Raw genomic sequence first — 13,602 nt, 5'->3', positions numbered from 1 at the left:
ATATATTTTGATAAGTATCCTCACATGACTATCCTATATATTCAGTGGTACCCTATTGGGTATACTGTATGGTTCCCTTCTAGTGATCCCTTTTGTATAACTTCCTGTATACTAGATGTGTCACGTGTTGGTGCTGGGTATACTATATTGTCTTGGCGTAGAATTGGTTTATGTGGTCGGGCGGCTATTTCTAGCCCAAATGGTACTGTCCTGTCGTGATAACGAGTATATGTTGTGATGGCGAGTCGGAGGCTATAAATGGTGCGGGTAGTGAGCATCCCTGTGTACTTCCTTTCCTGGGAACTGGTTCGATTCTGTGTGTCCAAAAGTGACCTCTTAGTGAGTCCTTGATATATCTCTCTTAAAAGCGGGCTATAGAATATGCGTTATATCGGCTGAGTTCTGTATAGCTTTCTTGTTATATCTGTTAAAATTAGTCAATCTTGGTCTACTTATTCTTAAGGGCTGGAGAGAACCAGCATTTGAAATACGCTGCTGGTCGTTAGTTATGAGCATAAATATCTATTGTCATGGCCGTTACCTCTACAAGCTTCTTGATTGTCTTGTCTAGCGTTCGTCTCGTTTTTATCTCCTTTCATAGGCCTTATTGCCGATGTACGTCTTCGGCGATGTTGCACCAGTCCGCATGATTGTAGGCTTTCTTTAACTTAGCGTTAGGCTGGCGCTGAGCTCTTAAATCCTATTTAGAGTACGTTGCGTGGTGATCTGACCCATAGCTTTCGGGGTAAAGATTGTATTCGACGAGTAGGTCTGGATAGGTATTTACCGTCTGGTCGATAGTGGCGCCCTTCCGTAGGTCGTTAAATGGTCTAAAAGTCGCTATTCCCCCCTGGAACGCAGCGTTGTAGGCCATGCGCTTCTGAAAGGTTAATCAAATCGCTTGTGTCTTCAATAAATCGCAGTGAGATATAGTTTCCGCCCAACATCGAATGATGGATGACGGTTGAAATACCCTGACAGCATGACGCTTATTGTCTTTTGATTTTTTTTTGGGGGTATTAGCTGTGAGTGTGTTCTGGATTGCCTTGAGTATTGGCTTGGCTGACTTCTCAGTCGGCATGAATAGCGGAACGTATAAGACTATACTGGAAAGATAAGAAATTGAGAGTCGGTTGTCCAAATTTTGAGAGCCGAGACGTCCGGGTGGTCGCACGCGATCTGTAGGTGGAACAAAGTTGAGATCTATCAATTGACATGTATCAGGCTGTGAGACCAACCTATTTGAATCTCGCTGGTCAGTCAGTATAGCCGCCAGGCGCTGTGGTTAACATGAATTTGATAGGCGGTGATAGATGGTTCTTAGGTCAGGAGTACATTTGGATCCTAGCCCTAGTGGTCGTTGATGAGCTCTTCTACCCTAGGACCCGATTTCATCATATTGAACTATATTATGCTTAGGTTTGCTTTTAACGATCGAGGCGTTTTCTTGTATTACCATGCGAAGCGCCCAAATCGTTGGCACCGGAAGCATATCTTTCGCCTTAGTTGTAGAGATACAAAACCATATCACCCATCAAAATATTTTGAACCTTTAATTTTGAATTTCTCGAGAAATAGAAGGCTGTGCAAATTCTGAAGCAAGTTGAATAGAATTCTCTATTCTAAAAGAGTAACAAGGCTGCATGCAGCATTGCGTCCGACGCTTAAGCAGAAAGAAAAACACTCCTAGGTAGCAATCTAACAGAATGCAGGTCCATGAAGAAGAGCTCTCCTACCCATTCGGGCATTCTCATGAGCTAGCATTGAACACCACTGCTCTTCGTGCCAGAGCCTCACTAAGACTTCATCACCTTATCATTATCGCCTCATACCACCGATCTGTCGTTTTTTTCAGGTTTATTGAACACACGGCACCCAAATCGCCAAAGGCCTTGAATGTAGCCGAAGACCAAGCCCATTGCGAAAGTCCATCGACGAATCCGTACGGTGTAGATTAAAAAGTAAACAAGGACCCAATTGACGATCGTGAAAGCAAGGAAAATTCCAAAACACTTCCACTTTTCCCCCACTTTGACATTGAGCGTCTCCATGTATTCTTGTCCATCTTTGTATGGACAGTATCCACAGTCAAAGGTGGCGTTAGGTGAGGCAAGGTATCCCGCCTTTACAATTTCGGAGACAAAGTTACCGGCATACTCTGCGCAAGTCATGCCTGGTGGTGGGTTGAAATTGGCGAGCTCCGAGTCAGTACATTTAACTGGGCTTCCAGGAAGGGTGGCAGAAAGTACTCCACGAATCCACCACATGATAGGATTGACGTAGTACATCCAATATTTCCAAAACACGGGGAAATCATTGTAAGGGACGAAAACTCCATTGAAAAGATTCACCATCACAAAGAAGAATGGAAGCAGCTGAGGGGTGTTAGATCGTTGTCTCAATCAGTGGGAAAGTGCTGTCGACTTACATTTGATACAACGGCGTATGAAGGAGCAAAAGCACAAATCCATTGACCCCAACTGGCTTGAAACAACGAAAACATAATCGTCATCAAATAGACATAGCCGGCAGTTGAAGGTGAGGACGAAAAGCCGACTGGAAAATACCAAAGCAGCCAGTAAATAGTACCAGAGATAATAGCGATCGGAATTTCGCAGACTATGTTAGCTGTGCAAAAAGCCATATACCCATAAATACGACTGGGCAGCTCTCGAGTCTCCCACAACGCACGATTCTGGTAGAATTTGGGAACCACACTGTTGACGATGACAGGGGGGATCAGAGCAATCAGAGCGACGGTAAACATGCGGTTCTGCATACTTGCTACGGATGATCCGAGTTGCCAGAATGTCTGACGGTCAACAATAGTTTTCGCAGTTTAGGCATGTCTAGGGGTCAACTTACAAATCCGTTAAAGATCCCCAAAATCACGTTGACGAAGAGTCTGCTATAGTAGTATGATGGATCCCGCCAGTATTGAATAAACAGTCGACGGGTAAGCAGCCAGCTCTGATAGGCTGTAGGCATTGCATAATCGAAATTGGATTGTTGTGTCACGACAGGAGGCTGCGAAACACTGAATGTTTCGATTTCCTTTCGAATACGGCTTGCTTCGTCTGACTTCCTCCATTCATCGCCCCAGTGGATCAACTTGCCATTCAACAAAGAAGGCTGCATTGCCGTTTCCAGAACGAACTCAGCAACATTCTTTGCTGGTGGACAAGGAAAGCCTCTTTCAGCGAAATATTGCACCACAACTGACCCATTCTGGCCAACGGGTCCATTGTACAGAGTATTCCCTCCCGGACCAAGTGCAAGAATCCCGTCAAACTGCTCAAGTAGCTGTGATGATGGCTGGTGAATCGTGCAGATAATTGCTTGTCCATCATCACAGAGCTTCCTCAGGAATCGAACAATTGATCCAGCTGCTTGACTGTCAAGACCGCTGGTAGGCTCATCAAGGAAAAGCAGGAGGTCCGGCTTAGCAGCTGTAAAGAGTCGATGGTTAGTTGATTATTTGGAATAATTGCCCCACGAGACAACAAACCTAGTTCGACTCCGATAGTGACTCTTTTCTTCTGCTCAACCGTTAAGGATGAGATGAGAGCATCCTGAATATCAGCCAATTCTAAGAGATTAAGTATCTTCCTAGCGTAATTCACTTTTTCCGATGTAGAGACATCCCTTCCTTGGCGTAGAAGGGCCGAGAATTCGAATGCCTCAAGGATCGTTGATGATTCGTCGTGTAGGTCCATTTGTTCACAAAATCCAGCCATTCTCTTGAAATCGGATGGAAGAGGCGATCCGTTGACTAGCATCTTACCAGTAACGACGCCAGTTTTCTGCCTTTGGGCAAGGGTATTGAGCAAAGTGGTCTTACCAGCGCCCGAAGATCCCATCAAGGCTATCATGCTACCGGGCTTCACATAGCCAGTAATGCCGTTGAGAAGCCTTCGGGTTCCACCTCCATACGGCACCTCATATGTTACATCTTCAAAATTGAAGATGCGCTCAGTCTTCGAAACCGTGGGCTCTGGGGATTTTTCAGATGCTTCCAGATCTGCATCCTTCAGGGAAGGCTGTTGCACGCTTGCCCGGCCTTTGCTCTTAAAAACGAGAGCCCCGCCTCCATTTCCACTGAACTTGAAAGTTTCGGTTGCAATGGCCGTGATCAGAATGTATAGGACGGTGTAAGCAATGACGACCCCAAAGGCAGGCCATAGGTGTTTTCGTGAACTAAACCAATATCAGGTTTGATCGTATGAGATGGGCTCTGGAGACATACTAGGACAACGAGGAAGCCAAATAATCAGCACCTGAAACTTCGGTGCTGCCAATGCGAGATCCAGGCAGACTGCACCCTTGGTACTCTTGAGACGTGTTGGGACCCCGAGGCACCAAATCTGCCTCTGAACACTCCATCTCACGATTGGATAGTTCATTTGTCAAGAGAGCCTCAAAGCCATAGGCTATAGGATTGAGATAATATAGCCAGCCAAACCAAATCGAATTTTTGATGAGATCCGGCTTTGATATAACATACCCAGAGTAGACTATCATAATGTTCAATGCTGTAGGAGTGAGTCAAAGTTCTAAACCAGGGTAAAAGATCCCGCAAGAACTTACCGGTGCCGCCAAATCTGACTGCATCATCGATAGTAGGCGAAAGCGCTGCAAACATGCGGTAGAGAGCTGTCAGGCAGATGGTCGCAGAGTAAACAAATAACAAGTAGATAAAAAATTTCCCCGCCTCAACGTCTAGCTGGGCTAGGAAATAGACAACTATTCCAAACAAAATCGTCATTGGGAGAACAAGTAAGAGGTCCAGGAGCACTCTGGCAATAACCACTGCAGAAGGTCGATAAAACGCATACTGAGTATGACGATTGATGATTGGTCGACCGGAGACTGCAGGCATCAGTTCAGTCATTTGTAGCCAACCAAGAAAAACAATAGAGAAAAAAGCAGTACTGCCTTTGGTGAAGGCGGAGCTGGTGTCTGGAGGTTTTCCGTAAAACAGGGAGCCGACGATGAGACTGTTTGCCACAATGGTGAAGATTTTAGTTGCAAGTGACGCTTTGTCACCCCAAACTAGCCATGCCTCACGCTTGGTGCAGGTTAAAACTTGCTTCAGGAATGAAACAGTGTATACCGATCGCTTAGAAACAGTCTTGCTTTTTGCTATCACTTGTGTTAGCCATTGGAGAAAACAGCAGAATCAACAAACTTACAAGAATGGACGGTTTTCTCAAATCTGTCGTGATGCTCTGTTTGCGTCTCTTTGGTCATCATTTTGTACGCCTCGACGTTTTCAAGAACCCTTTTATAATGGGAGCTGGCCCTGAAGGCTTTTTCCAATTCTGCGACCGTTTTTGGTGTAGATTGTTCTCGACCAGGTTGAAATTGCCGAGCACTCGCCTCGCAGACCGATGTCAAGAAATCTGCTGTTGTCCTGAAATATGGAAGAGAAGACACTTGATTAGCGTCAAAATTTAGGAGAGGAATTTTCCGTTCTCACTGTCTTGGGTGGCATAGGAATCCCAAATCTTCAAAGTATGCCTTGGCTTCTGAAGCGGGTCCTTGATAGAGCATTCGACCTTCCTCGATAAGTAACACCTTGTCCATAAGCTGGTACAGGGATTCTCCAGCTTGATACAATGTCACCATGGTTGTTCGATGACTGATATCCGTCATTGTCCGTAAAGCACGAGCAAACTCCAGCGCGGTATTTGCATCTAGGCCACGAGTTGAGTTGTCCCAGCACACCACAGATGCCTTTGTTGCCATGGTCTCTGCAATACTAACACGTTTTCTCTCACCCCCAGAAACACCTGCGATATTCCAAATCTGTCAATGCGCTATGCACGGGAATAAAAAAGGGTATCAATCACCTCGAACAAATTCATTTCCAACAACAGTCTCTTTCACGTGTGGCATTCCAAGCAGTTCAAGAAATGATCCAAGTATAGTCGGTATGCTCCATCGATCCCGCTTCCTCGTCTTATTTTCCAGCGCAAATTGCAGGGTTTGTGAGACCGTCAGAGTTGGGAAGTGACAATCGTCTTCCTCATTGTACACCACTTCTCCACGGTAGTACTTTCCTTGTTGTTCTGCTGATAGAAGACCGTAATGCACCTCTCCTTGAACCGCGGCATAGCTTGCTCGGTCGTTCGCAATCGACTTTAAGAACGTTGAACACCCCGCTCCCGGTCGTCCGAGGACCAGCATCATCTCTCCGGCGTTCACAGTTCCGGAAATATCGTGAATCAGGTCGCGCGTAAGACTTGATCCAATCCTCAAGGCAGGTATCATGTCAGTGACGATATGGTACAGGTCGGGTCCAAAGGTTCCAAGGATTGCAGTAGGCACAGTTCTGACTTGAGAGCTCGAACTTGTCGTGCCTTTGACTGTAAGATTCTCAAAGCAGGCCCCCAGCCCCTTTGCAGCGCCCCCTGCAGTGCTGCGCCGCTCCAGAATGCCCTGTTGGAGGAACTCAGCCAGATCAAAGGCAGCGTCATTTTCTTCCTCGGTTGTAGAAGAGGTTTCAACACTGATGCTTTCGTTTGAAGCATGACTTCCTGCTTCTAGTGGCTGAGGCATTGATCCTGGGTGAACATGGTTCCCGTCTCCGTCTGCATGTTGATTAATTTCCATTACTCGTGCGTCAAGAACGAAATATGTATTCGCTGGCGAAGACTTTGGATGCTTACCAGCGGGCAAAAATCCCGAATCTCGTTCCATCGTCATATCTTTTTTTCCTTTTGGGAAGTGAGATGTTTCCGTAGATAGAGGTAGGAAGTTTTGGACCCCCTATCTTGCTAGCGAATAGCTCACACCAGTTGAGCGAAATCAATGCCAAGTTAGTAGCATATATATTCAAATAGAGGACGAGTGCGATCCAGTTGCTTTTAAACAGAACTGCCTGGCCGGCTGGCCTAGTCTGTCCGATGGCAAAATGATTGCCGAGTGGATATCGGATATAACATCGGCTGCGTCGACCAAATATGCTGAGGATGACGTTAATATTAATCTCTAGAAACCATATTTTCATCCAAGCAAACGATCACTTTCGTGCACTGCCTACTTGCTGCGCGAAATACGCCGTGTACTTGCAAAAACTGCACCCAACATGTTCCAATGTAATGAGGGCTGTTTACTCTACTGTCTGCTCCCGTAGTCCGGCCCGTGTGGGGAGATAAATACGTAGTGTGAAAAGAACCCTATTGTCGAGTTCCTGATTCGCTTTTACCGATCAAGGGATTCAATAGCTCCGCGTTGGGTATCGGGTTTTGCGGATATTGCCGATGCAGTTTTGCGCTGTCGGAAATGATATATCCGATGCCGATATCTCATAGCGTTATTTGGGTTTTCAAGTCGGCTTCGGTAAATTGATTGGTCTTGATTTCACTATTGCCGTAGATGCACATCACTTCATTTATAGATTGAACTGATTCTAGTAGCTCCGATCCGTCCCGGTGTCCAAGATATTTTCCATGTCGCTGAAGTCCATCGTACTAAAATCAAACAAAGTTCCGAAATCTGCGGCAAGCACATCGAAATCGAAGTCCAAATTGTTCTCTGCAGCCAAGAAACTTTTTATGTCATGTAAGTCGAATCTCCCTGTCATGTCTGAATCGGATTTTGAGGAAACTGCCGGCTGAAATGCTGCCAACTGAGTGGACTGGGGAGACAATCCGGGTTGTCTACTGTGCGGAGGCCGCACATAGTCATCACGAGCTATTTGGGGTCCTGTTTCTGGATCTTCCGGCTGCTCCACAACTTTTTGTCGCAGTCGAGAGATAACCAACATCATGCGTGAGACGACATCTGCATGAGGTAACGCCAACAGGAAACCCATAGCTTGGTCGATGAGCTGGAGATGGGAAGATTTAGTATTTGAATCACGTAGAATGTCTTCCAGAAGTAAAAAACATGCGTTCACGATATACCAGCAGAAATATCGTTGCGTCTGAATGAGGGTCAGTATTCAAATCATTATTTCGGAGACATTCAGTGCCATATCAGAGCATCGACAGGTAGTTGCAACTCAACTTACTCTCACTTCTGGACTGATACGATAAGCATCTGACGTAAAACTGATAAGGCGTACAGCAGCTTTAACAGTAACACGACATGCTACATTGAGCCATGAGTCCGACTGGAAAGCTAGCTGGGAGCTATTTTCCTCCACGTGACGGTTCTTTTGCCATGATCTATAGATCGTTAAGAATGGCTTGAATGTAGTTAAAACGGTGTGGTTGTAGACTAAGACATTAGACATGAACAATAAGGTGTGGTAGTGACCTACAATTAATCAAGTAAACATGTTTGATGTCAACGCCCGGAAGGCAGGGATCGCTGTTCAGATCGAAATTCATAACATCTTGCACTCTGGTAGTAAAACCCTGCAGGTCATTGAAGATACTTTGAGCACTCTTCCATAAACACGGTAGAGATATCTTTTGATGGCCATAGATATCGTTCTTTGATCTCAGCATAATTTCAGATAGCTGTGCCAGAATTGAGATGAATGGCTGGCGTTCAGGGTGAGGACATGAGCTGTCACTAGCACTAACTGCATTGGGCCGACCCATGGAGTAAGAGGTCCAACTAGATATCGAAGGTAAGCAAGCTTCATTTAACTTGCAATTAGGAGCAAAACATGCCGTTCGAAAAAGGCCATGCTCCAAAATGTGACTCGCCGTTCTTCGGAGCGCTCAGCTGCAGCGCCCGGGGGTATAGAGTGGGACGGATGGTCAATGTCCCTATGCATACCGGCCGCAAAAGCCAAACGTGCCGCGGATCCGAGTTGGAGATAGGACAAATTTGGTCGACCAGAGACAATTTGATAGTGACTGTATCATAGAATAAGCATTCAGACCGTCGAGAGACCATTTTGTTGGTCTGGAGGGAACACTTATGAGTAGCAATTGAGTCTGAACAGTAGATAAATTGACAATGTCACTGCGGATATCACTCTCCGATTGGGAGCGTTCGTACAATGCTTCAGCCCAGTGGGAATGCTCAGTTGAGGTAGCACCGATGGCCAAACATATCAGAATTATGATACGATTAGTTTGTTGGAGCTTCAAGTTTGGTATTTTGCCATAGAGACCGTCCAACATTCCTTCGAGGTCTTTCGGGGACCAAAATGGGAAAACCTGATGAATACCGCGTAAATAGCATAGGAGGAAGCGCTGAGCTAAATCGTACGAAAGGAAAGCGAGCTCTCCGTCCACTCCAGGTAATCGTGTTCCATTCAAATTACGGGAGGATCCGAAGAACAACTCACAGTGCCCGTATACATCTAAACCTGCTTGCCAATCATCTCCAGCACCAGCGGATAACTGTGCTTGATCCGAATCAATTGTGACGCTTCGATGTATCTGTTGGAGGCTTGAAAAATGAGAGCATGCGCCATAGTATAGTTGAGAAACTTCTGTGGAAAGCCCAGTCTGGGTTGCGGTAATGATAGGATGAACTATTTCACTTTGGAGACGTTTTGCAACGGATGACCTTGATGGGTCTGTCTCGATCATTGGGTCTTGGTCGGCGGGTGAGTCTGACGTAGACTCTGAGGGGGACTGGGTGCTCAATGAAACGCCGTTCCGAATACGATTTATTTTTCGATATGAACATTGAATATCGCGTAATCGACAAAAGCCGCAGGGTAGCTCTCCATCACAGCGGGTCTTTCGAAACCTGCAGGTTGCGCAAGCTTTGGAGATTCGCCGCCGGGATTTTGCTGGCTGAGTCAGTGGGTCGAAGGGGAATTGGCATGGAAGCTTTCATACTGAGATTCGCAGGGACTGACATTCTTTGCCAACAGCTTTGAATTCACTCGCATGAGACATGGGGCCTGATAGCAGAGGATCGGAAATAAAGGCGCTCGGATAGAGGAGAAGGGATGGCATCGGATGTAGAGTGCTTTGTCATCGGGCATCCATCCCGGTGGTCCCGATTCCAATCGCGAGCCGTGAAAGCCACAAGCCAGTGAGAGCTGCGAATACAATTGATCTAGCATTAGTGCAACCTCCGCTAAATTGAGTGAAGATTCAGTAAGCTCGTGAATGCATTTAAGAAATTCACACTGGAGAAGTTTGGGGAGTTGTCTTTTATAGCCGGTCACATCAATAAGCCACATCAAACGTAGGAGGTATTTCCTCCTCTTAACAATTAGTCGTCAAATAAGAGCAGCTGATTTATGATTATTTGACTTTCACTTACCGCCTGTACTGCTTAATTGATTCATGGGCCTTCCTGACAAAAGACTGGTTGCCTCTTACAACGGCCAGAACATAACGCAGCCGCCACGTTGATGACAACGCCGCCACAATCATACCCGGCACAAATCCCGATATAAATAACTTCTTCCATGCTAAAATGCCATATTCTATTGCTACCGACACACGCAGCACTCTAGAGATACTTGACTAATTGTCGGCGTGGGAAATAGGGGACAAGCCCCTAGTACGAATGCGCATCGAACCGCGATCCGTGGCTTTCCTTGTCGCTTTTTGATACACAAGCACCACATTGGCCTTGATTACCACTACACACAATCCAAGCAACTTTACCAGTTGAAATGACCTAGTTTGGCTTTCGCAGATTGATCGGGATTACGGATATATCATCTGTTGGTCGATTCGCACGTGATAAATGAATCGAGATCGAGGGAGTAATAGCACAGGTCTTACTTTCCGAAAAATCCCCGTGTATGACCCTTTGGAGCTACCCCAAATGCTTCAATAACCTCGATTCTTTTCGGAGACCAAATGTCGATGTCGCCTTCCCATACAGAGCTGGGTGTTTCTCGAAAACGACGGCACCGTCATGGGCCGAAGGCCAAGGCTTGTGATTCTTGTTGGAAACGTAAGGTAGGTTGGTAGGACATGAATGAGCTGCGCTATCATCAGTCTCCTGCTGACACAAGTAGATCAAATGCGACAAGGCTGTGCCCAAATGCGCCTGGTGCCGCCACTATTGTGTGACCTGTACATTCAATCGACGACACTCAGATCGCCCACCTACCGAGGCGGCAGAATATTCCGAGGCATGTAATGTGGCACCACGAAGCAACATCGTTCACACTGCGACCCAACTTGGTAACCAAGCAGCGCTATCCGGACAATCGAGCCCCCAGGTGAACGCGCCGCTAGAGAATCTTCCCAAAATGACAAACGGAACTCCAGAAAAGCTTTCTTTGGAATGGTTTTTCAACCCAAGCCAGCGAGCACGATCAAGAGCTCCGGTCCTGCAGTCTGGCAAAATTTATCTTGACGGAGAGGAGCTAGGCACTATTGACTGCGAAAATGGTATTCCTCTTTTCTCCTCCCAAGGCCAGGCGTGGGTTGAGAACCGATCTGGCGAGTCAATCATCTACAACGAGATTCGAGAAAGTCCAGAGAGTTGTTATACGAGCTCCACGAATACAAGCACCTCGGATAGAGCACCTCCTCTAACCTTACCACCGATCAGCCTCGTTGAAAGCAGCCTTGAATCATTCTTGAGATCGAGGACCCGTGCTAATTTCCCTTTGATCGATCCGAATCTCTTCAGAGAAACCATTCAAGCTGCTTATGGTAGTTCCGAAATTGGTCCATTCAGACTAATCAGTGCAAGAATATGCATTGCAACATTCCTGTCCTTTGAGGCCATCTTCAATCTCGACATAGAAAGAGCCCCACCCTTCAATTTTGAAGAATATATATCTGCTGCAGAAAATGCACTGCCTCAACTGACCGCCGGTATGCATCTGGATGGATTCCAAGCTTGTGTTATGCTAGTGAGTCTCTGGCAGTATAGTCGTTGGGGGAAGGACCCAGTCTTCTAAGATGACTGATCCCGTTCATTGTATGACAGTTGATTTGCCAGCTTTTCTCGGGAAAGCTGAAGTCTGGCTACTTGACCATGTCACTAGCCGCTCATTTCACGTTTGTTCTTGGTGCTCATGTTGCACCCGAAAGTTCTTCCGATAACTCACCCAAAACCTGCCATAAGAGACATTTGCGAAATCTTTTTTGGATTTGTTATACGCTTGATAAAGAGTTTTCATTGCGTACTGGCAATCCTTCGACCCTCTGCGATACCAATTGCGATCTGACAATAACCCCCAATTACATGCAGCAGCTCTATGTCGACCTTGCCCCCTGTCTTGCCAAGGATGAATGCTATCCTTGCGTCATATTCCCAAGTGATGCCCGGTTAAGCTGTGTAAAATCATCCATCTATCAATTGTTATATTCGTCATCGTCTGTTTACAAAAGTGATGTCCAGCTGCTTGTTGACGTCCGGAAACTCGATGACGATTTAGAGGCGTGGCGTCAGGCAATTCCCCATAAATATCGGCCGGGTCATTCTGCCCAGGATCCGAAAGATGGCAATAATGGTGAAAGAGACGCGCGTGTGCTATTGATTCGCCTCGAATATGAATTTTGTCTGGCTTTGATCCACAAGGCCACCAGTCGCTGCGTAGTGGGCACGACGAGCGAAATTGAGAAATTACCTGGCCTCAGCTCAAGTCACGCACTGGCTGTGCAAGCCAGTCGGTCGTCGTTGATCTACTTACAAGGCGCGTGCCATTCTCTTGCTGAGACTAACTTTTGGTTAGCATTCCCTCACCCCTTTCCCAGTCTCTACCATCGGGTGGACTCTGTTGTGGCCACGAGGCTTATTGGACTGACTTTGTCAGGCTTATTCTTTTCTATCCCATATCAGCTATCACCACAATATTTTGCAATATCCTGCAGAACCCTCACGATGTCTCGGTTGAATGGGACCTGGCATTATTACAGGCTATCCCCGCGCTTACATACGCTTTTCAACCTCGCCATTTAACATCAGAGGCAGCCCATCACGCCAGACAATTGAATGACTATGCGTATGAGCTGAGTCGCATCGCTCAGTGTGCAGTTCGAAAGGCCAAGAAAAATGATATCTCCTAACTTATGGAGAATCAAGTAGTGTGGCTCACGAGTTCAAGGGTGATAGAATGGAGCCTGTCAGAATAATATTTTTTGGTTTTTGTTGATCTGAACACACTGGAACTATGATATACGACCCGTCGGAACCTGGGTATCACGTGATCAACGGTAGTTGGGTGCTTTCTTCCCTCTCTCCTTCCCTCCTCCATACCACACAAATACTAGAACATTGTTCTGTCTGTTCGTTATTTCTTGTAGCGGCAAGCTATATAAGCTTGTGCTTCTTCTTTCTTTTCTCTTTTCTCCCCTGGTCCTCGAACAGCGTCACACGCTGACAAGACCTAATAAAAATTGGTCATAGTGGAGTCTGAAGTTAGTTTGCTCAGAAATTGAGGCGCAGTTGATCCATAGGTCCGAACCTCCGTCCTCTCAACCTTGTCCCAACCTCCGTGTCTAGGCTTTACTAGCCCTCCCAACCTCCGTGTATTGACACATTCATGCCAATCATAAAATTTACTGTGAATCTTGGAATCGGATCGAAACTCAGTCATTTTGTACCAGTATCTCCAAATCACCGTCTTCACCTCAGGCTCCACTCAGTGCCCCTGTCTCGGGTTCACTACTGGTCTATACAGCATGGATTCACCCCCCCCCCCATCCCGAAACGAGAATTTTCTGCCAGTTTTAAATTCAAAACAGTCATGTATTGTCATCTACT

The 13,602-nt window shown here is 46.3% G+C and overlaps 3 protein-coding genes across 3 annotated transcripts; 2 read left to right on the top strand and 1 right to left on the bottom strand.

The window, feature by feature from the left end:
- Positions 1–1,826: 1,826 nt before the first annotated feature.
- Positions 1,827–6,561, bottom strand: N7520_004293 (pleiotropic drug resistance family ABC transporter; the record flags this gene model as incomplete). Its single annotated transcript, XM_057138227.1, is given in 10 exon segments — positions 1,827–2,375; positions 2,429–2,812; positions 2,866–3,449; positions 3,509–3,605; positions 3,624–4,197; positions 4,247–4,488; positions 4,505–5,135; positions 5,189–5,413; positions 5,480–5,792; positions 5,853–6,561. The coding sequence occupies 10 exon segments, from the start codon at positions 6,559–6,561 to the stop codon at positions 1,827–1,829; spliced, it is 4,308 nt and encodes a 1,435-aa protein (XP_056996434.1).
- A 4,175-nt stretch (positions 6,562–10,736) lies between these two features.
- Positions 10,737–11,794, top strand: N7520_004292 (Zn(II)2Cys6 transcription factor domain-containing protein; the record flags this gene model as incomplete). Its single annotated transcript, XM_057138226.1, has 2 exons — positions 10,737–10,838; positions 10,898–11,794. The coding sequence occupies 2 exons, from the start codon at positions 10,737–10,739 to the stop codon at positions 11,792–11,794; spliced, it is 999 nt and encodes a 332-aa protein (XP_056996433.1).
- Positions 11,795–12,081: 287 nt separating this feature from the next.
- Positions 12,082–12,905, top strand: N7520_004291 (uncharacterized protein; the record flags this gene model as incomplete). Its single annotated transcript, XM_057138225.1, has 2 exons — positions 12,082–12,505; positions 12,679–12,905. The coding sequence occupies 2 exons, from the start codon at positions 12,082–12,084 to the stop codon at positions 12,903–12,905; spliced, it is 651 nt and encodes a 216-aa protein (XP_056996432.1).
- Between the last annotated feature and the right edge of the window lie 697 nt (positions 12,906–13,602).

The sequence above is a fragment of the Penicillium odoratum genome, assembly GCF_028828045.1.
Source record: "Penicillium odoratum strain IBT 22623 chromosome Unknown utg000004l_segment0_segment0, whole genome shotgun sequence".
Classification (NCBI taxonomy): Eukaryota; Fungi; Ascomycota; class Eurotiomycetes; order Eurotiales; family Aspergillaceae; genus Penicillium; species Penicillium odoratum.
The sequence above is the reverse complement of the archived record's forward strand: the minus strand, read 5'-3'. Positions and strand labels throughout refer to the sequence as shown.